The following is a 27,581-nucleotide window of genomic DNA, read 5'->3' as shown; positions in this document are numbered from 1 at the left end:
CAAAATCACAAGGATCAGTATTCGCCAGCTACTGGGTCTTCTTTCCACCATCATTTGCATCCTTCCCCTCCTTTCCCTTAGCACTCTCGATTAACAGTAATTAGTTAATAGTATCTTCAGCTTCCTCCAATTGTTTTTCTCATGCACTAATAGAGTCAATTCCCTTCATCCCATCTTCACTGGCTGTTGCTTTGATTCCAAGAGTCTTGGTCCTCATTTTAAAACATCTATTGCTTAATCGTGGCTTGCAGCTGCCAACTCATTTGCTACTTTCACAGGAAATTAAGAACACCTCTCTTCTTGACTGTTCCAACTCCTCACGAAGCACAGCCCTGGTACCATTTCATCTCTACTCAACTGTGTCTAAACACGCCGGCAGAATACTAGAAGTCAGTGCTTATCACAGACTATATATCACACTAGACTAAAAAGAACGGTACTAAAATGCAAATTGTACCTACGTTTTTAATGGAAATTTTACAGAAAATGTCATTTATAGTAATTCTTTCAAGTTTAATTAAAAGCATCATTTAAGTTCGTTCCTTCTTTTTCTGAATGCATAGAGGTGCTCAGTAACAGCGTAACAGCAAAGAAATGAATTCTTCCTCTCACAACATGCAGTAGGAAAACATCAGAATCACAGTTTGGTATAAAAATTCCTAATAACCTGAGTTCGGAACAGTGGAAGCACATTTTATAAATGCTTTGAGGCTTTATGTTGTAAATCATCATCACTATTTGCCATTACATTCCCCCCCGCCCATTGAAGCTCAGTGAAACATTCACCATTCAGGAAAAAAAAAACCTGGAAGTGATTATTTATAGTATTAGCTCATAGTGCAGAATCATTTCATCTAATTGCCCTAAGGATAGAAAGCGTACTCCCATTTTCCGTAATTACAAACTGCCTCATGTTCAGCACTTTGACACACTTGAAAAGAAAAGGTTGATTAGCCTGCCATCGGAGTGAATAAAGTAACAGCTAAATTGACGAGCATCGGCTAGGATAGACCTTCACAGGCAAGCAGCTGCTCTTTGAAAAATGCCCATCAGGAAAAAAATGAAACAAGTTTAAACATCAGGATAAAGAGGTGTGCTAAAGCAGATGGAAAGCCTTTTCTCCTATTCACATTCTGCAATTTTATTTTCCTGGTGTGCATAGAAACCTGTTTTATCAACAATACTCTGTGGCTAACAGCCACAGCAGAAGGGTACCTCCTGCACTGTGTTATTCACGTTAGCAACTGTGACATTATTAGATGCAGAATAAAGCCCAAAGCTGTGTAAATCAGCCATAATTTATGGAGGGAAAGGGAGAGAGGGAAAGGGAGGGGGAAGACGACAGACAAAGCCACTCTTGATTTTCTCAATTTACCACATTAGAACACAGGCTAATGTTAAGCCAGAAGACATTTATTTTCTGTTCCAGGAGACTGGGAACATAATATACCCTCCGATGCTTGTATACACATGGCAGGTTTAGCAGAAGATTTTGAGGCCAATATTTTGAGGTCTAGACAAAAAGAAGAGAATGTTCTTTCTGAAAATCTTGTCTTTCTCAGGATGAAGCAGATTTCAGACATTTTCAATGGACTTTGCCTCAAAAATCTCCCTACAGGGCAGCCCAGACAATGCTCCTTCCCCAAACCCTGAGCTTGCACAGCCTGGTCTGTCCCCCAGCCTTTTCCTTCCCGCAGGAGGGCACACATGTCCCCTCCAACCAAGTGGGAGGCTTTATCAGTTTGGAACGCTTCCTTTTTACCAACAGTCCAAAAAACTGTGATTTTTTTGAAAAACCAACAGTGGTCCTTCCCCAGCACTGCACACAAAGCCAAAAACGCAGCTTGTGATTTTCTGCCTATTTCAACATCTAAGGCATCTGTTTAGAGCTGCGCATTAGTGGGATGGAAAACAAGAAACGCCTTTTACCAGGAGCCTATGACCAGCTGTTGCATTATTTTCTTTCAACCAGTGCAAAACAGGATCTCTGAAGCTGAGGATGACCGGGCCACTTTCTAATCCAGACTACAAAAGAAGTTCTTCTTCTAAATTTTAGCAAATGCTACCAACCGCAGTAAGCGTGTCCACATCACATTCAGCGGCTCAGCCCCGTACGGCAGTGAAATACGCCCAGCAGACTGTCAGAAGAGGGAGCTGGGCATGGGTCCAAAGCTGGGTCCTCCAAAGTAATGCCATATGGTGGCAGAGCTTGGGTTGCTGCAGATCACCAAGCCACCAGCTCCGTGCCCCTGTCCCAGTAACACGTTAACCATGGAAAGCACGCTCGGGCATACCAAACTGAACCGACGTGGACCGGTACCAGCTGTGCACACCGTAAACACCAGCAGCTGCAGGCAAACAGCAGGTAGAACTCGTGACTTAGTTTGCCTAAAGGAGGGAATGAAAATAGCAAACTCTTATTTGAGGCTGGTTCCTGTTGTCGGCTGAAGCAAATATATACGTACACCGGGGTGTGGGAAGCCAGTATCTCCAAGGTGTGAGCTTTTTGGAAGAGCAGCTTGGCTTGGATTCCCCCTTGACCAGCCCCACCCCCTGAAATTACATCAGCCCGCTGGATGCCACGTAACCATCACCTCCTCACCTGTACCAATGCTCAGCACGTGGCTCTAGCGTCACCAACTAACTCCCATTTCCAAGGAGCAGCACTAACCAGATGGATTTGTAACCAGACGGGTTTGTAACCTGAACAACCCCTCACCCCCTGTGCCGGGCTGCGTTACCGCAGGCCACCCACCAGCTCCGACACAATGACACAGGGCACAGCGGGCCCTCTCACAGGCTTTACAGCAACTCAGTCTGCTGTCACGTGCACTGAAAGGACGTTAAGTTTCCTGGGGGAGAAGGCATTTCTGTTTACAAAAATAATAATTTTACTGGGCTATGACATCCTTGAAGGGAAGTACAGGAAATCTTTTCTATTGTTTTATTAAAAACCGTACTTAATTAGATGCAGTTTATTATCTAAGATAAATCAGCACTTGCACGCTTAATTTAATGACTGCCTAAACCAGCCAAACCCTTAGGCTCAGTGGTTTGACTGCAAAAGTATACGGTGACCCTTTCTGGTGGCCGTGGCTGTGTCAGAAGCTGCAGGCTCCCCCCTGAACTGCCAGCCCACGAGGAAAGCCCCTCCACCACACAGCAGAAACACCGGTGGTGAGAGCCATGTTTCTCCAAGGACCTTCTGCAGCTTTGCAGTCCCTGAGGTTGGGCTGGTAACATTCAGGATTTGTCCCGTCAGCAAGCGCATTCCCCACTTCAAATGGAATATCAAGGGGTCACAGCTGACAGTAAGGCCAGAGAGGTGCAAACCCATTCGCCATGCCCAGCCTCTCCCACGGTTTCACTCTAGGGCACACAACTTTTTTAAAATCCCGGTTTACTTTTTCATCTGGATACCAGCGGATTTGAATTGCACCTCTGAGCTCTTGCATATATGTAGAAATGAAGGGTTGGTGGGACAGGGAGGAAAAGGGGGAGCAGGGGATAACAGTCGTTCCCTTTCTGTGCTGAAACAGCCAGACTCAATAATTTGCGTGGGTTTTTTTTGTTTTTTTTTTTTTTTTTTTTATACAGAAATGGAATTAATTTCTGCACCCAATATAGCATGTGTCTGAAAAACAGGGAAGTTTACTGGTCAAACACACAGGTTCAGTTCACATCAGCTTTGACCAAATTTGACGTAAAAGAAATCTTTTTCTGCAGAACAAGGCATGCTTTGAGTGTGCTGCTGCACCGTGTCAATAGCACGTGAAAAGTTAACTCCCCCAAGAAAACTGTAAATTCATCGTGGCTTACATTACTAAGCATAATACGTATTCCATCAAAACAAAATGCTGAGAAACCACTATTCCTCATTTTTAAAACACTGATCCTGGCTAAACACAGGTCCTTACAACTACCCGTAACTATTTCAGAAAAAACAGGCTCAGAGTACAGGTTAAGTGAAATGCTTAGAAGACAAGACTCTTAATCTTAATCCTGTTAGGGGAACAACAGCCATTATAGCTTGGCTCTTCCTGTACAGATGGGAACATACGTTATTTGCTTTTTTTTTTTCTCCTTTTATTTTTTTTTTCCAAAAAGGATGTATCTTTGGCTCTTATAGTCTGAGCTTCTCCAAATCAGAGGCAGACCACAGACGGTCCATGTGAAAATGCGACTTCTAGAGAGCACGCAGACGAAACCACAATAGGGCTGTACTGGTTGCGGGGCTTTTCCAAGGCAGAGGGGAGGGGAGTGCTGCTCTAAGGATTTCACATGGAAAAACACTTAGCAAACAGGCAGCGTTCCATGTTGCTGCCTCAAATACTGTACTCCCGCTTAGCAAGGAGAAAACTTTGCTTTTATTTGCAGCCTTAAGAAGCATCACCCTGAAGGCAGAAATAAGTAATTTCCCCCCGATGTGGTGGGAGCAGAGATACAGCAAGGCAAGTTTTGGCTTCCACAAGAAGCCTGCATTGCTACCATGTGCTCACCCAGGGACTTCTCTCGCTGCAAATAATTTTATTGCAGAAGTATCACTACTCTCAGACAAGCTTACCTTACTCTGCTAACCGGAAAATGAAACATAAATTTATTCTTTCATCCTAAAGTAAGCAAACATGCCCCAGTCCTCAGGGGAAGATGAACGGTGAAATGAGGTGCCCAGCTGCACATACTCACTTCACAGAAAGGGACGTGCTTTCACAGGTCTCATCTCACAGAGCAACAGCATACCGCAGCACAACTGAACTCCCGAAAGCTCCACGTACCTCGGAGCTACAGCACCTCATGCGAAAAGGCACATCTTGGAGTGACTTCACATCTCTACTGCCCCACGGGATGGGCAGAGAAATGTCACCACGCAGTAGTGCAATAGGCTGCAATGGAAGGCCACGGCTTGCCGTCAGAAAAAATGGCAAGTATACCACCAAATCCATACTACAATCCTGGAGAAACAGGAGTATTCCTCATGGCTGTTCGTAAGCTAAAGTACGTTGCTAATCATCAGGTTTGAAATCCAGGCTCTGTAACACAGAAGCTAGCACGCGCAGTGTCCGCAAGTTTATCGGAGACAACAGTGACCAAACTGCAAATAAAAGTACTGCAGTTATCTGGAGAACATCTGGTGGGCAACATCAACGCCGTGTAATGGCAGAGGTATGTTGCTACTTCACTCAGAGGAGTTACGGAACCTTTTAATTGTGCAAGTCGCTCTTGAGTCCTCTTAACAAACCAAGTAGTTTGTTAAGAAGAAGCCTTACACAACTTATTTTTTTGCCTCCCAGAACTCTTTCCCAACTGAAGTACGTCTTGTGAACCCCTGGATAAAGTCAGCACCAAAGCTTATCTGAGTTCCCGAGAGCTTGTTAGCTCAGGTACAACATCAAGCCAACGTGTCTACTCACTCTGTAAAATGGCTTTTGCTCAAGTCTGTGCGTGGATATTTGTGGATATAAATCCCAAGTTTTCTTTCCATGAATGGTGAAAGCAACAAACGAAAAGCCTTCTCCAGCCTGCTCAAAAACTATGCTCCAGTGCAGCCCACGTGGACTGTTTCCAGGGTCAATGTATTTCATCTGCATCCACGGTTGGTCTGCTGATACTCAAGGAGGATGCCAACAGCACACATTTTTTTGGCCTGTGGATACATCCTCACTAACCATTCTCTTGGAGTAACTATGACCAGTTGCAATTTGAACTCCACAAGGTTTAGCAACTAAAAAACAATTTCTGTAGTATATAAAAAGGAAATTGTATCTACAAGAAAAATGCAGATTTGAACTAATTTACTGAAACAACCACAATTAAACTGTCTTTGTAGTTCAGACCTTTGCAAACCCCAGTCCCAGCTCTGTAATCTATTCAAAACATAAGTAAAAGATTATACAGTGTGCTAGACAGTAAATATTAAGACTGTGTATTTCCTGATTCATAACACAAAAAAGTTTATCTTTAATAACCCAAACTGCATTAACCGTGATGTACCCAGAGCTGAAGAAGTCAGAGCCTTTTGCATAAAGCTGCTGATAAAAAGAGATCGAATGGAAAATGTTCTGCCACTAAAGGTGGTACAAGAGCTGGAATTTTACTGATGATTCTTTAAGGCTTTAAACATTAGCCTTGTTTACGCTGTCTCTCAAATCATGACCAAAGCTCCTAGCATAGCAGATGGGCATTTCCTGGTGTGTTATAAATTGCTAAAAAAATAAAAAGAGAAAAAGACAACCATTAAACACAATGAGACACTTCCAATGAAAGGACGACAACCATTCTTAACCGCAATTTGAAATCCCAGATCTTCAGAGAGTACCACGCTGCCAGTTTGGGACAGGCATAATGAAAATTCTGGTCCACGTACACACAACGCTTAATCGGGATTTCTCTCATTTCTGACAGGGCTTCTACCTGCCCTCACTTTTCAGTCCGCCTTTAAGAAGTGAAACCACGGCTCCTTTATAAGCGCTTCTCATTCTTTTCAGTGTGCAAAAAGTCCCAAAATTCTAATGAAAAGAAAAATGAAGCTGTTGGATCCTTTTGTAAAAAAAATCAAGTTACATTTAAAACCGCGTGAAATGTTCAAAAATGCTTTTATTTCCAAGTCCTACCATAACACCAGTCAATTTTCTAATCAGAAGAACTTCATTTTGTTAAGCAGCACAAAAAAGACTAGTCTTAGCACTAGCCTAGAGGTACAAATGAAGAGCTGGAAGGAGAACTATTTGAAATGTTGAGAAGAGACAAAGAGCAGTTATGCACTGACAAATCTGGAGAACTGCACTAGAAAACTGGAAAATTACTGCAGGTCCTTTCCTTTATTTAATTAAACGCCCACTTCATTCAGAAAAGTCAGTCATAGTGAATGGATTCCCAAGCTGTTTGTGTATATTAGAGGGATACTACTTAATGTAGACAATGTGAATTGATTTTTTTTTTTTAAATCAGCATTTTATGTCCTAAAAATATCAATGGCATAATACGAACACTAGCCTGAACAGTCCAGTTCCAGGAAAATGAGAGAAATGGGATCTGGCAAAAAAGCTGCCATTAGTTTAGACTACAGGAGCGTTAACACGTTAATACACATCTCCAACTACCCAACATATATTAAAGTTAGGGGTTTTTTGGCTTTTTTTATCATTATTGTTATTATCTTTGCTCTAACAATCTAACCAATCCCCAAATTTTTTTATGCTTACAAATAAACACAGACTGTAACAAATACACTCACAAGCAAAAATCAGAAGAGCAAGAGATCGTCACAGATAACTGAAAACATTTGACTCTCCATCCCAGACATGACTGAAGTCAAATGTGAAAGTATGTGTGTACAGAGGTATGAGTAAATATTTGAAAACAGTTCTGAAAACAAAGTTATTTTGTTGAGGTTCTAAGCCAGCAGTTAATTCATGAAGGATGCCCCAAGATTATTTTCCTTCGTACACCATGACGACAATTACAGACTTAACAGAAGCATCTGGAACCGATCTCGAGCTAAGCGCCTCCCTTCCAAACTCGCTGTGTTTTAAAAGGTACCCAATTCTTGCATTTTTGCAAGCTTCTTCAAAAAGTCCCCTGGACACGTGAGTGTTGGCTGGGAGCACCCACAGCTCTCCAAACCAGAGACTGATGGATGAGCAGGCGCTGCCGGAGCCAGGTGGGTCCTGCCCGGGGGGCTCCGGGGGCTGTGACTGACGGCACTGCCAACAGGTACAGCCAGGGGCACCGAGATCCTGCGGGAGCTGGTGGATCTGGGGCTTCTGAATAATTCTGCCCCAGCAGCACATGCTCCCATAGCTCCTGAGAGACACTGCGGGGCGAGACGCCACCAGCCTGGGGTATTTTGGGAGATGGGTTTTGTCTTGATGCTTTTTATATCTCTTGTAGCCTATATATACACACTCCTTCCTAGCCTAGGGAACGTTTAAATGCCACAACAGCACAAAAATCCAGCTGGACTCCACCCCGCCTGATGTCTGGGCAGGCCTGTGTGCAGGTACCTCCACCCCACCTGCGCTACAGCTCGGCAGCTGCACGCAGCATTCTGCATTCTCATGCTGGAAATCCCACGTCCCAACGCTTACAGAAGAATGACAGCACCAGTGCCATACACAAAGAATTTAAAGGGCCTCTCCACGTCTTAATTTAGGCAGCACTACTTAGAGGACCGACAGAACGGCTCATTCCAGTGAACTTTGGAATCTAGTCTAAATGTCACTCCAGACCATTTTAAAAATTAAAATAAAGCACAACATTCATCTATACATCACTTTTCCAGGCTGTTCATGCTTCTTGGGCATTGGGGGCATTTGTTGAGTCTCCTTACAGCCACAATTCCTGCTAGAAATCGGTTCCTGTATTATTATGCATTATTACAGAATTTCATGCGATCTAACACTGGCAGCAAACAAGCAACTACTGTTCTTGTCAATAAGACTATTTCACCTCCGAAGCACTGGGGTGAGATGGCTGCATTATGTGCTATCCAAACCAACGGAAATAGCCCTGCTCAAATTTCAGGAAAAAGCTAAATTTATTGTGACATGCCAGGGAAACCTTGCTTTAAGCCTTCCAGTTCACACATCACATCCAAAATGCTCTTCAGAGAATCAGCCTTTTCCATATGGCCACATCACAACTGCCTTCCTCAAAACCCTTTTTGCTCAGAAGGACTTCGGAGGTCTCCTGCCAAGTGTAAAATTTAGGAAATTCTGCATGCCACGGGTGGCGTGCAAGCAGCCTGCAACAGAAGAGGCTCTTCTTGGGCATGAAGTCCTTCCAACCCTTGAAGCAAGCGTGATGCTTCACCCCCTTTTTACTTACACACTTGAGGGGGTTACATTTGTGGACACACCATATCCAGTACCGCCTCACTACAGAGGTTAAGAAAGTAGTAAGGCTGACCCCTTCCAAAATAAGACTCCGATATTCCGTCTCAGTACTTCCCCCCCACCTTCTTTCAATGCATTCCTAGCATGGGTTTAACAATCAGGTACTAGCAGTCCTCCCTAATTGCTATTTATGATTTCTGTCAGCCATAGATGCTCCCTCCCTGCCCAGCAGTTAATTTTGCCAACTAACCTCTGAAATTATCGTCTTCCCTCGACTATAAATCTCCCCTGGAAGAGGCACTCTGGTGAGCTACATGAACAAGTCCAAAGACTGACTCTCTGGAGAAGTCAGGCATTAGGAATGAGAATAAAAGGTCTGCAAAAAGAGGATACTGCAAGGTGAACCAAAGCATATGGGGGATTTAAAAAAAAAAAAAAAAAAAGAAAATGAAAAAGCAAAAGCCAAACACCACCACCCTCAAAACCAAAATGAAAGCAAATTAAGATGAGGAAAGGACAAACTGAAAAGGAAATGTTAAAATAAACATACTAGGGCAATGAAGGACACTAAACTACAACGCAGGCTCTCACCCTACCATCCCCTTCTTCAAAAAGGGAGCTACCGTGTATCTTAAAACTCTGCTACCTATGGGGAAAAGTTTAGTTTTACATATAGGCAAAAACTATCCTTCACAGCTGGAGCTGTTTCACGTCCTTCAGACAAAAATATTTGCTTTAAATCAAGGAGGAAGAAGAGTTACTGTAACCTCGGTGTTTCTGAAGACATGCAATCCTGGAATACCAGCAAAAAAAGCCAGAAGCAAAAATATAACTTCTATATTCGCTGCTTGCGTTGGCTCAAAACTTGAAAAGGAAACAGCAAATTGTATCTATTGCCAGAGTAATTGCAAATATCCACAGGATGTTGATTTGTCCCAATAATTATCAAGATGCTCATGACTGAAATGGGGAACATTAATAAGTTCCTCAATCTTGCATTTTAATAGGCATCAGGTTGATAGATTTGTGCTTCTATCCTATATACAGGCAAGCTGGTTTTCAGGAGTTGCCTGCAAAAGTTTAAGCCTCTCTACGTTTGAAAGCTTTTAAGGCAGAACTATTGTATCTTCAGAAATACTTGACTTAAAAGAACTCATAGCAAGTAAAGAAAATATACAGCAAAATTGCCTAAGTGGAATTCAACAGATGTTGGATAAAAGCTTTCTCCAGGTATATTTCTGCTGACCCAGTTATTCACTAGAAATACTCCAGTGCATTGCTAAAAAAAAAAAATAATAAAAAAAATGCACATTGTCTCTGAACTCTTACTGCTCGTAGCTTGCCGTTAGTAGGTAGAGTTGCCAGTTTCTGTTTTGTCCCACAACTTAAAATAACCTGCAATTCTGCTGAACGCGAGCAGGTAAGGTGTTTCAGAACATAAAAGGGAGCACAAAGCCACATGCCACCCTGCCTCGCAGAGACAGAGGGCTGCAAGCAGCCTGGAGCCGACCTTCAGGGGTGAAACGCAAGAAAGCACCTCCCCTGCAATCCCTTGAAGCAAATCTGTTACTGGTAGGAAAAGTGATAGGCACGATGGTTACAAGTAACCGGTACGATAAGCTATTTATTTCCTACTGCCCTCACTTCAAAGACGCCAGCAGCTGCCTTTGTCGCTGGTGGAAGTCAATGTAGATTAGCAAGATAGACAGCTTGGTGCTCTCTCATGTCTAGCTTACCCACCAGGTAAGCAAAACAGCAATTACATCAACTGAAAGAGTAATTACATCAACTGAAAGAGCAGAACAGAAGTGTAAGACCTGCACAAATCAAGCAGCAAACTGTTTGCACACTGAAATGTCATACTCTGCCCTGTCAAGTCAGGGACAAGTTTGATCCTGCCCTGCAGATAAAGACAAAACCAGCAAGATTAACAAAACATCGAGGGGAAAAAACCCCACCAAAAACCCCAACAATTAAAAAGCTTGGTAAACTTCCTATTACAGCTATGCAAATAGCCACAGACTATGAAAACAAGCATTCCACGAGACCTAGAAAAGTAACACCTTATTAAATGGTGCCACAACAACAGTGGTGTATTTAGAGAGGAATGAACTATTAAAATAAAATCTCTTTGATCAAGTTTTATCAGGTACACCACTATCAAAAAATCACCTGGCCAGAAACCTTCTCCCAGAAATTCAGTTTGGCTGCCTATTCAAAGTACGTCCCTGGCTTTACTCTGGTTTCCAAAGATCATGTAAAGAAAATAAAATAATAATAAAATAAAAACAAAACACCAAACCAAGTGTGCCCAAACCCTGCAATTAAGTATTAACTAGCGTCGCTGAAAGCATCAGTCACTCTCACAGACGCTCTTGAGGAAACACAGAGCAGATGACTAGCTGTTCGCTCCCCTCCTCTTTCAGACTGGGACTAAGAAAACACATGAAAAGGTTTTTCACTCCCGTAAGTATGTGTTTCCCTCAACAACCATATACGGGAAGAAAATCTCTAGGTATGAATTTCCTTCAGGTCATTATATACCTCTCTCTCTCTTTCCTGCCGTTTCCATTTGCTCACCAAGCCTGCTGTTTTACTGGGACCACCGGCATTCCCGAGCACACCCTATTATACCGATCCCTCTCACTCGGAACACTTGCGCGTACCTCGAGCACAGACAGGAGGTCATCAGAAACTGGAAAACAACCAAACCAATTTCGATTCCGCATTTCCCAGGAGCTCCCACACAGAGCTGGAGCTCTGGGAACGTCCCCTGGCAGTCTGCCTCACAGATGCTGATGCTTAAACCCTGGGATTCCCAAACCTGAGGGCTCTCTCCAAAAGGACAGACCTTGGAGAACACAAGCTATCGCGCCAACAGGTGACAGCACGTTGATTTCTGACGGATGAGTTTTGGTGCATTACAGACCCAGTTTCTATAGGAATCTCAAACCAAACCACTGCTAGAAATTTTTTCTGCAACACATTGCTTGCATTTTTCTAGCTCGTACTAGTTAACAAAATTAGATTATTTGTACAAAGGAGATGCTGAAATAAGAAACACACCATGTTTCACTGTATTTCTAGGCGCACTAAGTCATACGTCTTAGCTTCCTTATGAACAGGCAAGACTTCTGCTTTGCTCAGAATTGCCCAACAGGAAGGAAAAGCCTTTTCCCAGAGCACACTTAGGTGGCACAGCGGGCTCACCCGCAGCCAGCTCTGAACAGCCATGGCTCAACAGAGATCTACATGTCAAAGAAAAATAAGTATGTACAACTCTATAAATCAGCCTGGGGTTTTTTTTACCCCTCCGTCAGCAGCACTGCCACAAATTACAATTCGCCTCCCAGCATCTCTTCATTAAAGCTGCCAAGCAGCTAAAAAAAACCACCTTGAAGATTGCAAGGTCTCTGCGGAAGCGTAGCAACCTCCCCAAAAACGCCCGCACCCTGCTTTTAACAGGGACCTGCTGCTGCCAGAGCACCCAGCCCTAGAATCAGCAGCCGGCTCCAAGGCTGGGGTGATGCCAGCTCTGTGCCAAACCCTTGGGGTTGTCTTGGCCCCTGCCGACCGGCACGGTAGGCAAGCGCCCCGTCGGTGAAGAGCCGAGGCTTGGCTGCAGCAGGAGCATGCGGCCAGCCTGCACGCCCACCTCACGGTCTACCAAGCAGCGTCCCAGTACCAGCTCCGTGTTCACCAGGGAACACCAGGACTGGCGTGAATCCTTAGGCTGCAGCACAAGGCACTATATGGTAAAGGGGATGAAAAGCTGTTTACTCAGAAATGATGTAAGGCAGCCATGCGTCATACACATACAATATCTGAAAAACCTCTTTTAAAGATGGTGAGAAGTCTAACAAGTTCAGCAGAGACAAAAGCGACTCTCTTGATTCTGCAGTTTTCATAAGCATCCACAGACAGGCGGGACAGGAAGTAAGGTCACCATAAAGGAAGAGCAATTCATATTTTTACAGTTTAAAAAGAAAACACTTTATCTGTAAAAGAAACCACAACAAAGATTATTTCCTAATCCTATATTTTTAAAGATATTTTGTCTACTGAGAAGGTGCCAGAAGACAATATTTTCATACAGAAGTAATACCAAATAAAAAAAAATTTGTGGAGAGATCGTATCTGTCCAAGACAAATTAGCCTTACACTTTTCATGACTTGGCATTCTATCCAAACTTACATGGAAAATCTATTACTACCATGCAGTCGAGACCTCCTGACATAAGTTAAAAGTCAACATCGTCTCACTTCAATCTACTGCTCCTAAAGTGAATTTCTAGTGTTCGGACTCCAGAGGTTCTTACTCTGAGATGGCAGCCTGACCATACAATTATGGTCGTTAGTGATGAATGATGTTTATGAAACATTTTTCTACCCAGTTAAGACTCTCATAAAACAGACAAGAATGACTTCTGGCCATTTCTTTTCCGGAAAACCAACTCTCAAGAGAGGTAAAAAAATGTGGAGATCAATGTATTACTATGTACTTGATCCAACGTGTAACCAAGTACATAGTACTGACTTTCAGAACGTCAGACAAACTTTGAACTTCCAGATTTCATTTCTAAAATCCTCCATCATATGACAGCAAATTTTATGCAGCTGAACATAGCCAGCAGAGCAGAAAGTTCTTTTAGCAAGCAACTGTGTTAATTTAGCAAGGAACTGTGCTTGCTAAACAAAACTGTGAAGAAAGAAAACCTGAACACAGCCAGAGTTCGGATCCAAGAGGGCCAAGAACTACCAGAAGCTTATTTGACCTAACCAATTAGCTGTCTGCATTTCAGCCGATGTAACTGGAAAAGTTACAGACCAAGTATGAAGGCAAAAAATTAATCAGAACAAAATAACCTCTAGAACTCTTTCCACACGTAATTTCCTTTTAACCTACAAGCTAACACTGAAGGAAGATGCACAAATTTATGGCCACGTTTAGACATTTCTCCAGTCGCTGGTCACTCGAGTCAGTCTCCTGAATACAAGACTGTGAAGTCAGGTGGCAACCTCGCAGCACCCCTCCATCCCAGCATCGAGCCGAGGAGAGCCCAGCTGGCTTTCATCTCACCGCTACCACGTCCAAGATAAAACAATTACTGCAACCTACAGACCTTGAAGGCCAGGTACCTCATTTTCAGCCATAGCACCCACACCCTGTTATGGACAGCCTTAACGACGTTCCACTGCTCTCAATAATCCCGAGCAGGCCCAGATAATAGGGGTCATGTCAGTTCTCCACAACCAGAAGGCAAGGGCTTCGCCTTCTTTGCAATATGCCCCCCTGCAGAGGAATTACAGAGGGTGAATGAAAGTCAGAATAAGAGACTACACCTACCCCCCAGCCTTCCATTCCTAATTCCGTCTTGGAAGTTACATCCTGTGCAAATCATATTTGGCAATATTATATGTCTGTATATATGCTACATGTTTGAGCCTTAAAATTTGCACTATATATTTACAGTACTCTGGCTGCCTTCTTAGAATGGGCTCATTTCCACCCAGCACAGAGGAGAGGAGACCAAGCTTTTATTTTCCTACAGTTACCATTCAGGCATATCCAATATGTTTCTGCATTCATCATGAGGGTTTTTTCATTTTTTGCATTGTGCAAAGAGAAATTAAGAGTTTCAGATATCAAAAGGAATACTGTACAACTCAAACATATTTAACGCCTAGAGGCTTTCACAAGGCAATCTGGACTTTGAAAGGAACAGATTTCCTTGAAAACAGACTCCTTACTTTACAATGCAGTAACAAAGGCTATTGCTAACAGTTACAGGAAAACGTTCTGAAATGCACATACTAGGATCTAAATGCGTGAAACAGTAACTCATGTTGACTTCTCCTTAAAAGAGGGATGAACTAATAAAAATTCAGCGTGGGGGAGTGGTGGTGTGATTTTTGCTTTGTTTGCTTTAATCAACACAGACCTTTTGAGAAGAGAGACAGCTGGTACCATCTGCTTCGGGACAGAATGCAAACTAAACTTCTCCATTGTACTTACATGTGAGGACTGAGCTCATAAAAGTTTCGGTTTCTGTATTCTTCCACTTTCTCTGGAGTATAAATCGGTAGAGATCTGTAGGGGTTTATTGATATCACCACACTGCCAATGTATGTCTGTTGAGGGAAAAACAAAAACGTTATCACGGATTTTTCTTTTTAACAGACTTTTGCTGCTTATGTATTATTCTCCCATTTAATAACCTATGCCAAAACAAACAAAAAGCCTAGCTGTAGCAACGAATAAATATGTGCATGCAGTCTGCAACACCTTTTAGATCTGTCTCAACAACCACTGTTGGGTACCGAGTAGCTACTTCTATGTAACTGAAAGACTCTTACGAACTTTTTTAACAGAAAGCCCAATCGTACAATATTTCTGTGACTAATTCAGTTGGGGGAGGGAAAGGAAAAAGGACACAGATGTTCACAAAGAACCGACTCCATCTGCACGGCAAATGTCACACGAGCTTTGCTGCAGCCCCTGGGCACTCAGAAAAACCATGTAAAGGCAAGGCTGGAGCTGAACCGCGCTCCCTCACTCCAGGAGGGGCTTCGCGCCACCTCTTCAAAGCCTCGGGCACAGAACAGCTTCACAGAGAAGAAACCTGAAGGCTCAATAGCCTCGGACAGGTTTCTGTCAAAGGAGAGGTCTACTGTCAGGATCCAAGTCAGTCAAAGTCCTGCCCGTGGTTCCTTGGCAAAAAATGCCAAAACCCCATGCCACCCTGGCTGCAGATACTGACCAAAGATTAACTAAACCCCAAATATTTGGTATCTCTTTCCACAGCCATGAAATAAATAAATAACACCTGGTGAAACACATTTTTCCCATAACCAGGGACTGCCTGGGAGGTGCAAAGGCTGTACACAAAAGCCAGAGGTTCCCATTAGCTGGATTACATCTGCTAGTAACTACGGAAGGAAAACAGTGGGTTTTACATAGGTCTGTACTTTTGAAATGGCTTCTTTGCAGCGATACCTTAGCACCCTGCAACCACCATTTGGACCTCTCCCCACCACCTCCCTTATGGGGAGGGGCTGCAATACACATTTTCACATGGCAACCGAGGCACGGGGAGGCAGTTCCTCACCAACGAGTTGAGCAGAGCACTGAATTACCTCCAGAGCTGCAGTCACAAATTCAAAATATTTATTGCTGCAACCCTTCCCTATCTTTCACGTCTAAAGCAATTTTCTGCTAAATGCTAACCAAATTCAGTCCCGAGCAGAAACCTTTTTGGGTTTCCCCTTTTCCATAGCATGCATGTGCACAGGCAAGCTGGTAACTCACACAGCATTTTCTGCCTCATTTAAAACAGAGTTGAACAAACTAGACTGCAGTGATAAAACAAGTAGCCTGAGGCTTCCAGAGACTCTCCTAGTTCATCCTTCTAGTGTTTACCACCCACGGGATGAAACCGAAGAAGCCACCACTGACAATTCACGGTACAACTGCTGCTACAATGAAACACAATACTACACTAATTGGGCTCAAGACTGGCCATTTCTAAACAACGCATACTTTCTCATCTTCTTTGGAACTGGCCAGAAATGTTCTGCAAAACATTTCCCCACATGCATCCCAGCCCGGAACGGATCAAACAGCCAAGAAACAGGCTGGTTGCACGTCAAGAGCCGGCAGCACGCGGCGGAGGGGGAGCAAGCCCCAAGCTGCCCCACATCTGGACAGCCAGGCTGCAACTCAAAAGGACAACACCCACGTGCCTCGCACCGCCGCTCGGGAGGGAAGCGCCCCAGAGGCATTCAGACACCGGCTGCTGAGAACAATCCCAAAATAATGACCATTTTTGCTTCTTTCAAACACGCACTGGAGCGTGTGCTTATATAGATGTTCCAGTTTTGTGGTCATCCTCCCCCCCTAAGGAGGAAAGTGGTTTTCCATCTATGATCTCTTCAGCTGAACAACAAAATGCAAAAACTGCCTTTCTACAGCATTTACTTCGCTCTCTCAACACATGTGCCTTTGGCAATTGGCAAGCCTACTGGTTCTTGGCAAGAGTAACAGGTACCCCAGAGTAAGAAGCTTTGCAGCCTTCACAAGTGCATGGATACCCCAGTCAGGACTCTCTCCTGACAAAACATGAATGTGTTAACATGCTTCCTCCTAAATCTTAAGGATTTGTGAAAAGCTGGTTGTGAAATTGGTGCTCGAAAGTATCAGCAGAAGAGAAACAAAGGCCAGATCTCAAAGATCATCTTTTGAAACAGGAATTCTTCGAAACTCAGACTTGTCCTTTCCAGCTGTTCTGCTACCATAATAGCATACAACTTAATTGCTCAGTTCCTTGAAGCGCCTCGAGATGCCAAGGTAAAGAAAGATGAGTGAAAAGTGAAAAGCTTGATTTTTAATTTTGAATGCAGGCATTCAAACGAGACTTACTTAGAACCATCTCTTCATAGCTAAGTATTGCTTAGATTATATATTTTGGGAATTCAAGTCAGTTGTTTATTGTCAGGCATGAACAAATACAGACCATTTCCTAAAATACCAGTATTTCAAAAGGTCAAATGACTATATTGAAACAAAGACACACTCATGTCCATTTTAAACACCAAGCCAAAGCATGCCAAGAAATCACTGGTTTTGCTGCAAAGCTGCTTACAGGCACTAACACGTTTTGTCGTTCAAAAATGGCAATATCTCAATGCTGATGCCTAATAGCTAGCTGCTACTGGTGGTCTGTGAGGTTCCACATAACAGGGATAAACAGAGCCGGAAAATAGCTTTCCCACATAACATCTGCCTTCCCACCAGAACTCTATTATAAACAAAATAAATGGCTTAAATCCTTGAGCAAGCGACAAGCACAGAAACATTCCAGCGCTGAAAGCGGAACGCCCAAGAGTAGTGGGAGACCATACCGTGGCACTCCAGGGACTAAAGAGATCCTTCATTTTCCCCGTTTAAGGAAAAAAATGAAATCTCAAAGGAATAGCCTTGTGATGATGAACGCACAGAACGCAGTCAGGAGATGTGATTTCTTTCTTGGCTTTGACATGGTCTCATTATGCAAGTTTGGACAAGATCCGCTGTCTCCTCAAGTTCTGTTAACTAGAGACTCTTGATAATCCTCCTTCCTCCAAATTTCCACTTTATTGCAATAACTCACAACGGCAAATTCTGCCTCCTTGGCAGTCTGTCCAGAACCCAAACCAAAAGGACTCTCACGCGTGGTTTATCAGTGCATCTGTCACGTAGCCCGGCAGCACTCTAGTGGGCTAACACTTCACCTGTAGGAAAGAGCATTCAGTGTCCGTCCGGCCAAATGCCAAGATATTCTGCATTCTCCACCAAAACTGTGTATACAGCTCAGTCCTGCTCAGCTATGGCTTTAACACCCCAAGCAGGAAGAAAATTCTAAATCAGCATTCAACTGGAAAAGCCGGTAATGTCTGTTACACACCACTTGTCAGTGCTGCTGGGGATGCAGCGCCGCTGGATTTTCTCCCCCCAGGACTGAAAGCCAACGTCACCGCTCGGAGCAAGATCTTACTGCAACTTCGAGGTTCTCTGCGCCTTTTCTAACCCACACAGCTTTAGGAGGGTTAAGAAGAGGCCTGAAAGAGCAGGATGATACCAGGGTCCCATTGCTCAGGAGAAACCCACAGGCAGCAGCCTCTTCCCAGACAAGGAACCTTTTCGTCTGTGGACCTTTTCAACCAAGAGGTGGCGAAGCCCTTACGGAGAGCCCAGCGCAGGGTCCCCAGCTGCCTCTGCAGCCAGGACGCACCGGCCCTGCAGTGAAACCTGGCACACAGCAAAGAGGCAGCGCAGGCTGACCCAGGGGGAACCTACAGAAGACCACCAGTAGAGCTTACAGGAGAATATTTCACATGCTGGGATGCAGTATATTAACAAAGCTATTTTTCCTCCTGGTAAAGTTAAGTCTCGCAGTACCCCAAGGGCCCAGAAAAAGAGAAGGCTGCAGCTGCGGAAGCCAGGGAACGTTATCAACAGCAGCTGAAGCTGCAGCACAGGAGCTGCAGAGCTGGGGTTGTCATAATAGCCTGCTCCCTATCTTTAAAAGCTTTTCCGTATCTCTGGCACCCGCTGCAAAGCAACCTTCTGCAGAGTTAAAAATCATTAAGCATCTACAAAGACTTGCTGCAAACCTTCTGGAAGTGTACTCTACATCACTTTTGTCAGCTTTATTAAAAACAAACTTACTGCTTCTTACCCGTGGTAGCCTGTAACAGTCCAGAAAAATTCCTGCTGCACATTAGTCACTCCTGTCTAAAAATGCCCAACTGCTAATGCACCCTGCAAGCATGCCGAAATTCCCAGGGTCCAGTAAGGTCACTCTATTTATTTATTTTTTAAACACATTGGAGCACAGAAATAGAAAACAAAAAAAAAAAATCTAGCAAAGTAAGATCGCTAGTGTCGATACTGATTCTTCCATTTATGCAGACCAATTTTAACACTCCAGACATGCACAGCGCACATTTGTTTAGTACTGATTATGCTTCAATGTACCAGGTTCCTATGACTTTGAGGAGTTTCAGATCACTCCACTAAAACAATTCATTGAAACAAGAGACATTAAAGCAAGATCAAAGAGAAGCGTGACTAGATTTTACTGGAACAACTCCAAACCCAAGGCTTGGGCAGCACTGTTTTCTTCGCAGAGAGGGCTGTGTTTTGGTTTTGTGGGGTTTTTTAATGTGACATATGCAAAACTGTATGTCTAATATAATACTCATTTTCATTTGTGTTTCCCTGAACTACTGCGGCTCTGGATCTTGCCAGCTCATAAGCCCATGCGCCGCTGCATGCTCCGAATAGCTGAGGCCGAGGAGACGGCAGGCACAGAGGAAGCCTGTGCTGACATGTTCACCATCTCCTGAACTGCCTCAAATTCAAACAGAACCTGGCAAATTTCACACTTCAACGTTCCTCCGTAATGAAGTTCCTCATTTTAATACACATTAGCAACCAGATCAGTACCTTATTAAAATATCATCTCTTATTTGAACAATCACGCTGTGTGCTCCAATTTGTTTTTCATTGTGGTTGGCCACAATAAAACAGCCAAACGCACCCTGCTTCTGGCCCACCGTGCTTTTTCAGGCTGGAACCACTCGCAAAGCTGCCAGACGCTATGTTTGAAAAGAGTAAGGCAAAGAGTAATAGCAAAACTAAAAGCAAACCCACCTTAGACCATTATTATTTCTGGGGCTTTGATTTACTTTATTCCTGCGTATCCCAGTGTGGGTGTTTGAATTGTTTGGTGGAGAGGGATGGGATGGGTACATGAAAAAGACAAACAAACAAACTAGGATTCCATCCTGAAATACTCCAGGGTTTGCCCGCACCGTTTCATGATGGCACATACAAAATAAACTCTCCCTGTGATCCAAGGCGTGCAGCTGCACACTGCGTTGGGCCAGTGCTTGGCTAACACTCCTCGTGCTTCAGTGAGCTGGGAGCATGAGCAGAGCCCCCGCGTACCACCTGCAAGTGACTACACAGGCACAACACAATCCCAGGATCCCAAAGTGCAATGATCAAGTGGAAAGAACAGGAACTAACACAAAGTTCCCTCAAACAGGAGATTCTGCATGGATTTTCCCATACCCAGTATGGGCTGGACTCGTGTAGCATCACAGAGCACTAATCCTTAGCTAGCAAAAGGCACTTCTGTGTTTTGACTCCTCTCATTGGTATTTCCCAGCAAATACAGCATCTCTGCAAACTTCCAGAGCAGCTCTAAAGAGCTTGCAAAAATCAGTGAGCTGCTAGAGATAAGCAAGTTTGTTTCCACCCCCTCCCTGGAAGAGGAGCCAATGCTAAAAATTTGCTTTTCCAAAAGCTACTCTGCAGTAAAATGAAAATACAAACCACTCTCATACCTGGTCTTTCTCTCTCCATATAGAGACAAACTTCTCCTTCTCCTTGATACGATTTTTCCACAGCAGTTCGGACAGAGTCCTTTCTAGTTACGTTTGTATGAGTGAAGAAATATAATACTGGATCTCTGGACAAACACAGCCTGTTCCCCATGATGGTTAAAACTCTTGCTCAAGAACACCTCCTGGGTATAACATTTTAGCCCCAGAAATAGAGTGGATAAAGTCTATGTGTCATAATAGAAAAAAAAGCAACCCTGGCAAGCTATTGTATGTGCTTAATAAAGTTATTAATCACAATAGGCAGCCTTGTAAAACCTGGGCGGGACAGTAAAGATTGTAAGGAAAACTACATAGAAGAGCACTGGATGAGTTCCTGAAATTGGGAAGGTAGCGGGATAAAAAAAAATGAAGGAGCAGAAGAAACTGAGGCAACAGTATCCACAGCTCAAGCAAAACCACCTTACTGCTAGGGAACAAACCTCAGCGTTAGTCCGTACGACAGCCCTGTTGCAAATACGTTGATGGTTGATATAGCGAGTCAAGAAACGGCGCTCAAACAGGCAACACAAAGGCAGAAGCGCACATCTATATCCCAAAGCAAACACCACAGCACAGGCAACCTACGTCAAAGAGGATAACACCACCGCTAAAATATTCCTCAACACGGGCTTGATCCTGCAAGTCCCTGTGCAAACAGCAGCAGTCTGAACAAGCGGTGGGTAACCTGCACCAGCCAGGATCAGGCCCTTAGTCGTACTGCAACCTGCTCTGGATCCAAGCCCTGAAGTAAGAACGGATCATTTGCCAGAGAAAAACACCCACACGGCAAGTCACGGCCAGTACTTGAAGTGGATGCATGCACACAGATTACAAGGTTTCTCTTCCGAGTTTCTCGAGGGCACAGAAATCTCTCCGCTGCTCACCGCACATTGCTGCTAGCCTCGCGATCACTGTGACAGATTCTAACATTATTATTGACAAAGCAGATTAATCACTTCAGTCATCTGTCTCTCTGACTACATTTAGACAAGCAAACGGAATTCCTACACGGGACACAATTGCAGACAAAACTTGTCAAGTAAGCGGTGAAGGAGTCAACCCAAAGCAGACACGAGAAATTTAAAAGACAGTATTTAAATCCCCCAGAACATCAGTGCTTGCTCACTTTTCAAAAGATAAAGACTTGGTTTTGTAAGCAAACTGTAGCTGGAGACTGGAGAGTGTCTGTGCCAAGGAACCATTGGTGAAAACATCAGCAAGAGCACTTGTTCAAAAACATTTCATTATTTCTGTACAAATAAAATGGGGAGGGGAGGGGGGGGGGTTGCCCCCTGCCATGCTGCAGCCAAGGCTAACCTGTGTTCTTCAGGGTGCAAACCATGCTTTGACGGCGCTTGGACACTTCTGCTTCTACTTCTGTTATTTGCCAGTCTTTCATTACTCTTCCTTTTGTGTTTTTACTTCATATAACGTGCACTGAAACCGCTGGTAAATGCCAAAATGTCATCACCACCTTAGTGAAGAAATGCACAGCATTTTGGGGCAAAGCCAACGCTGCAAAACACTGCAACAATCCCTGGGGCCTACATTTCCTACACCACCTCCTCTCCTTTCTCAGAGTGCCACATCAGAGGCAAAAAAACGAGCGAGCATGTAGGGAAGAAGACCCCGACACACAGCCCACAATACGCATACAATTTTCTGTGATCCTTACTAATGCTTTCTCGCTCCTTTACGCAGATATTGCATATGGTCCTACAAAGAAATGCCTCAAGGGCTCCGCTCAGCATCGTGGGAGCTGTACAAAAAGGAAAGGAAACAAAGCACTGCCTTGAGATACGTAGCTCTGCTCCCATGAAGCCCTTCAAGGTAAAAAGCAACCAAACTGCTGGCTGCGAAAATCTTTACTCCTGACTCCCAGCAAGTTATAAAGTTTGTTTTCCAGAGCAGGCTGATGTGAAGGGCTGGAGGACCGACACAATCTCTGTGTAGGTAACAAGCAAAACAAGATTTACAGGCAGGCAGAACACTTCTCCTTAGACCACAAGCTATCCCAGGAAAAGATGTGCCACGGGCACACAAGCCCTTCTTCACATCTGAAGGAGAAGCAGCAGGCTTCGAGGTCCTAGCCTGTGGCAGCTGCAACAATATTATTACTACAACTCAGCAGCTTCCCTCAAAGAGGGAAACCGTGGAGGCACTGATGGGAAAATTGCTCAAACTGACGCAGGCGTCCCCCGAGGGAGGAAGAAGGGAGGAAGAGAAGCAGATCGCAGAAAGCGCGGGGCCCCTGCGCTCCCATCACAGGCGGATGGATGGCTGCTCTGCTCTGGCTCTCAAACCATCCTGCCTTTCAGAAATGACCCAGCCATCACACCTGCCACTCCTCCAGCTCCCTAAGGAACACCAGCAAGCCAGGCTGGACTTGCTGGATAAATGCAAGTAAGTACATCAAGGTGCAAGAGAGCAGGGCCAGGTCTAGCAGGGGGATAGACTCTTCTGCACGTTTCTGCAGCAGCAGCAAAGGCAGGGACCTGTTAGCGACACGACGTACCTGAAACCCCAGGGGACAACAAAAGCCAACAAAGGACTCCACCTGCCCTCAGAAACAATAGGCTAGAGACCAACGTGCCCGTGCTGACATGAGAAGGCAGTGGGACTGAGATTAAAAGTGAGTTTCAACCATCACTCACACACACATTACCATGACGATTCTCCCAGCAAGCTGCACATATGGTCCCCAACACCACAAAACTCTGAAAAAGCACAAAAAAAAACCCCAGCACAGCAACAAAGTTCTAGAGGGACAGTCACACCAAGCTGATGCGGACCAAGGCCATTGGGCTCATCCACATAATTCTGTCCCCCTCCCTCTTCTTCCGAATGCAGCACCTGGAATAGCAGGACAAGCACAGCGGGGGCAAAGCCACCGCGCTCGGCAGCAACTCAGTAAACTCCTGAGCACCGTAAGGTAGCTGAAAAAGGGGTGAATCGGTAATCTAGACAGACATAGCTGAGTCAAGTCAAGTCAGAAACAAAAAGGCTACCCCTAAAAATATTAAAACAAAAGATCCACAGGAAGTGGCTCAGTCTGTGCAACAAGCACACCACAACAGCCGCGCCACCAGAAGGCAGCCCGAAGGATGCTACCTCAGGCAGCTAACACTGAGCTATTACACTGGAATGCCAAATATTTAATGTTTCGGTGATAAAACAACATGTGTTCAGTGCCATAAGACTGTTCCGTCCCCAAGCAGCCCACAAACTCCACGCACAGCAAATACAAATTAAATGCTGACATCAGAGAAAGACTCTGTTCTGTTCTAAGAACAAAAAGCAAACAAACATTTTGTTGTAAGGAACAAAACGTTGACCTCTGCAAATTTGGGAAGACTTCAAGAAACAACATAACTGCAGGGAAAAATGTGCAGGGCAGCAGAATAAAGCCCTATCTGGCCCCCGAAGGCTGACTCCCGTAAGCCTACGCAGCTCTGCTCCCCTCCAGCCTCCTCACGCCTCCCTCGCCACTTCCACCGGCCTCACAAAGGAAGAAACCCAGTACAAAAATAAGCTTTAGATCAACACATACACTACAGTTTATCTCAAATCTCTACCATTCATGAGTCACTATAAAGACACATATAGACAGACGCCCCCCTCCCGTTTGTCAGCATCCAAAAATACAAAGGAAAAATAACTGCTGAGCTGCTTTGGCTGAGCATACTTCAGACAACTTTTTTTTTTTTTTTTTTAATCAAAATAGAAAGTTCAGGGAGGGAGGCTCAACAGAATGCGTCAAAATTCATCAGTCACGTCCAATCTGAATTTTATAAATATATTTGAAGTTTTCCATGCGGTCTCCAGGTCACGTGTTTTAACCGTACAAACTGTTCCCTGCAACCTTCAGATCATCGGCATTGCGGGGTTTTCTGGTTGCTAATTGCATTTCCCAGGAGCCACTGTTCGGTCTGTAAAATTAAAGAAAAACTCACAGGCTTTTGTTACTGATATCTACAGAAAATAACTTTTGCAAAAAAAGCAACGCAAACGCTATCAATGAAAATTTTAAGAGTTGCACAAAGAATATAATAAATAATTACAGCTTTCTAACGAGATTTCTCTTGGTCAGACATACACCAGACATTTCCAGACATGACTGAACTCCAAGATTCCCATTTCCAATTAACGCATGCATGTTTCCCAACGAGCCCTTTCCCTCAAAGCCACTCAGCACGAGATTACTGCAGAATCTGATGGTCTTTAGTAGAATACTTGGCCTAACTCCAGCTCCACCAGCCTTCATGCTTATTTTTTTAGGCACAGCCTCCAGCTTTGCGCTCTGGTATGCAACCCAACACCCAAGTCCATTAAACTTTCCATCAAATACACATAAAATTGAACAACAAGTAATCAAGCTGTAGTCTGTTCTCTTAACTGTTAGGAGGATGCTTATCACTCTGTCTGCACCACAGCATGAAACTTCGCTAATTTTCTTGAAGAGCTTACGGTGACCATACCCAGGATGGTACAAGAGGACCGTCAGGGGATCCACATCTAAATGCTTGTGCAAAATGAGCTCTTAGGGAGAAGATCCGGAATTTCGAAGGGGTAAATGGAGCTGGCACTAGGATGTCCAACATCAAATATTCAGCATCAAACATAACTACTGTGAAAGAGACTAGAAAAGACAAAAATCGTATACTCTTCCAGTGGAATGAGCCTATTTATCTTGTCATCTTTGGCTGCAGGGGGAGATCTGGCACTGTTCACTGATGGCTCGATCTCACTCTCACATTTCAGAGAATGATAGAATAGTTCTGGTTGGAAGGGACCTTTAAAGGTCTACTAGCCCAACCCCCCTGCCATAAGCAGGGGCATCTTCAACTAGATCAGGTTGCTCAGAGCCCATCCAACCTGACCTTGAATGTTTCCAGGGATCAACCACCTCTGTGGGCAACCTGTGCCAGTGTTTCACCACCCTCATAAAAAAAAATGTATTATTCCTTATTATCTAGTCTAAATCTAACCTCTTCTAGTTTAAAGCCATTATCCCTTGTCCTATTGCAAAAGGCTCTCCTAAAAAGTTTGTCCCCATCTTTCTTACAAGCCCCTTTTGCTGCTTTACCTACCAAGACTGGTTAACACAATTAGGCAACATCTGGCCAATATTACAGCATTTTCAAAGCTATCCATGTTACAGTTCTCGTTCCTCTCAACAAACCCTTTTGAAGATTATAACTGCAACTCCGTTTTAAAACTAACATGTGTGGCACAGATACAGCCGTCAGCCTACAGGGAACCGCTTAGAAACTGATGTTAAGCCCTGCTTTACTGCCGTAGGAACATTTCAACTGTTTCATATGGCTTCAGGCTGACTTAGTTTTTTCAGTTTGAACACAACTTTTGGTAATGCCTACAATGGAGCACTAACATGAGGGCTGAACTTAACCCCACAGCTGAGCCATGAAAGGACAAATCCATCCCTATTGCTCTCTGAAAGGATCCTGAGAGGTCAACTTGTGTGTAGCTCGTTAGAGCTGAAGAAACCTGCAGTATAAGAAAACTTAATTATTAAGTTATTAAAAAGCACCAACAGTAGCTCTTTAATAGCCCAGTTTGGTTTCCGCAGGATTGCATGCAAACGACAGATTTTACATGGTAAAACAAACATTACTTCCAGGTGCAACAAAGGCTTCGTTGTGCTCATCTAAAAGCAGAAATGCGAAGTATAGTTTTCATAAGTGAAGTGTGGAGAGAAGAGAGCAGGTGGCCATAAGGAGAAGGAAGGGGGAGAAGTTTGCACTTGAAAATCAACGTGGTGGCTACCGTGAGCACCATTCCAGCTCCTGCTGGTTTAGAAGTTTTCTAAAATACGCAACAGTGGCATGGAATTTGCAGGCCAGCAGAAGTCAGCTAATACGCAGATAATAATCCTCAAGTGATTTGGTGACTAAAAAATCCCTGCGGCATCACGAACTAATACTTGGTAGCAGCACGCGGCACAGACACAAACATCTTCCCACCACTCATGTAGGGAATGTTTTCATACTTGCAAAGTTCTGCAACATTTCTTGCAAAGATCTGCAACTATGCCTTCATAGTGTGGATTCACAAACAGTACTTGTAAGACCGTTAAAAAAAAAAAAAGTAAATCACATGATCAAACAAACCTGGAGATAAAAACGGTAAAGGATAGCACAACAAGGGAACGATTCAGGGGAAAGACAAACCAAAACAAAATACCAAAAACACACCAACAAAACGCCTTTGGTTTTGGCAGCACTTCACTCTGCTCAGCAGAGCACGTTTAGGCTTTCCCACCTGCAAGGATCCTACACTGCTAGAGAAAAGTGACACCTCGCGTCACCCGCCCGAGCACTTAATACAGCTCATTACATTGCTCGTCAGTGCCAGGCCCAGCCAAATCAGGCACGGGGGTGGGGGGTGGGGGAAACAACATGCTTCACTGTCACTGCCTGAACGAACTGTGTGTTTGAACACGGCTGTCAGCTAGCACGTAATAGCAGATAAAAATAAAACAAATTACCCATTTGTCATTCAAACCGATTTCTTTCAAGAAAAAGCTATCCAGTCTAAATTAATTAGAAACATGTAATTAAATACTCTGCAATCCATAGTAGTTTAGAGTAAAAAAAAAAAAACACCCAAAAAACACAACCAAACCAAAGCAAAACCCTTGAGAAATCCACTCCTGTATGACTCAGAGCAATCCTCCCTAATAGACTGCGTAGCCTAGGGTACCCTCACAGAATAGGTCTCTGTCCTTAATGCTTTAAATAAAACTTTCAAACATGACCCAAAGATTGGGCAAGGTCATACTGTCACCCTCAGTCT

General features: G+C 44.0%; 1 protein-coding gene across 6 annotated transcripts in view; it reads right to left on the bottom strand.

The window, feature by feature from the left end:
• The window catches only part of MYO1B (myosin IB), a 113,145-nt gene that overhangs the window by 67,303 nt on the left and 18,261 nt on the right, over positions 1-27,581 (bottom strand). For all 6 annotated transcript variants that reach the window (XM_040605211.1, XM_040605212.1, XM_040605214.1 and 3 more), the window contains one exon: positions 14,851-14,966. In XM_040605211.1, the coding sequence (XP_040461145.1) occupies positions 14,851-14,966 (116 nt within the window). The remainder of the gene's footprint in view (positions 1-14,850; positions 14,967-27,581) is intronic.

The sequence above is a fragment of the Falco naumanni genome, chromosome 8 (assembly GCF_017639655.2).
Source record: "Falco naumanni isolate bFalNau1 chromosome 8, bFalNau1.pat, whole genome shotgun sequence".
Classification (NCBI taxonomy): domain Eukaryota; kingdom Metazoa; phylum Chordata; class Aves; order Falconiformes; family Falconidae; genus Falco; species Falco naumanni.
This window is presented reverse-complemented; position numbering and strand designations above follow the sequence as displayed.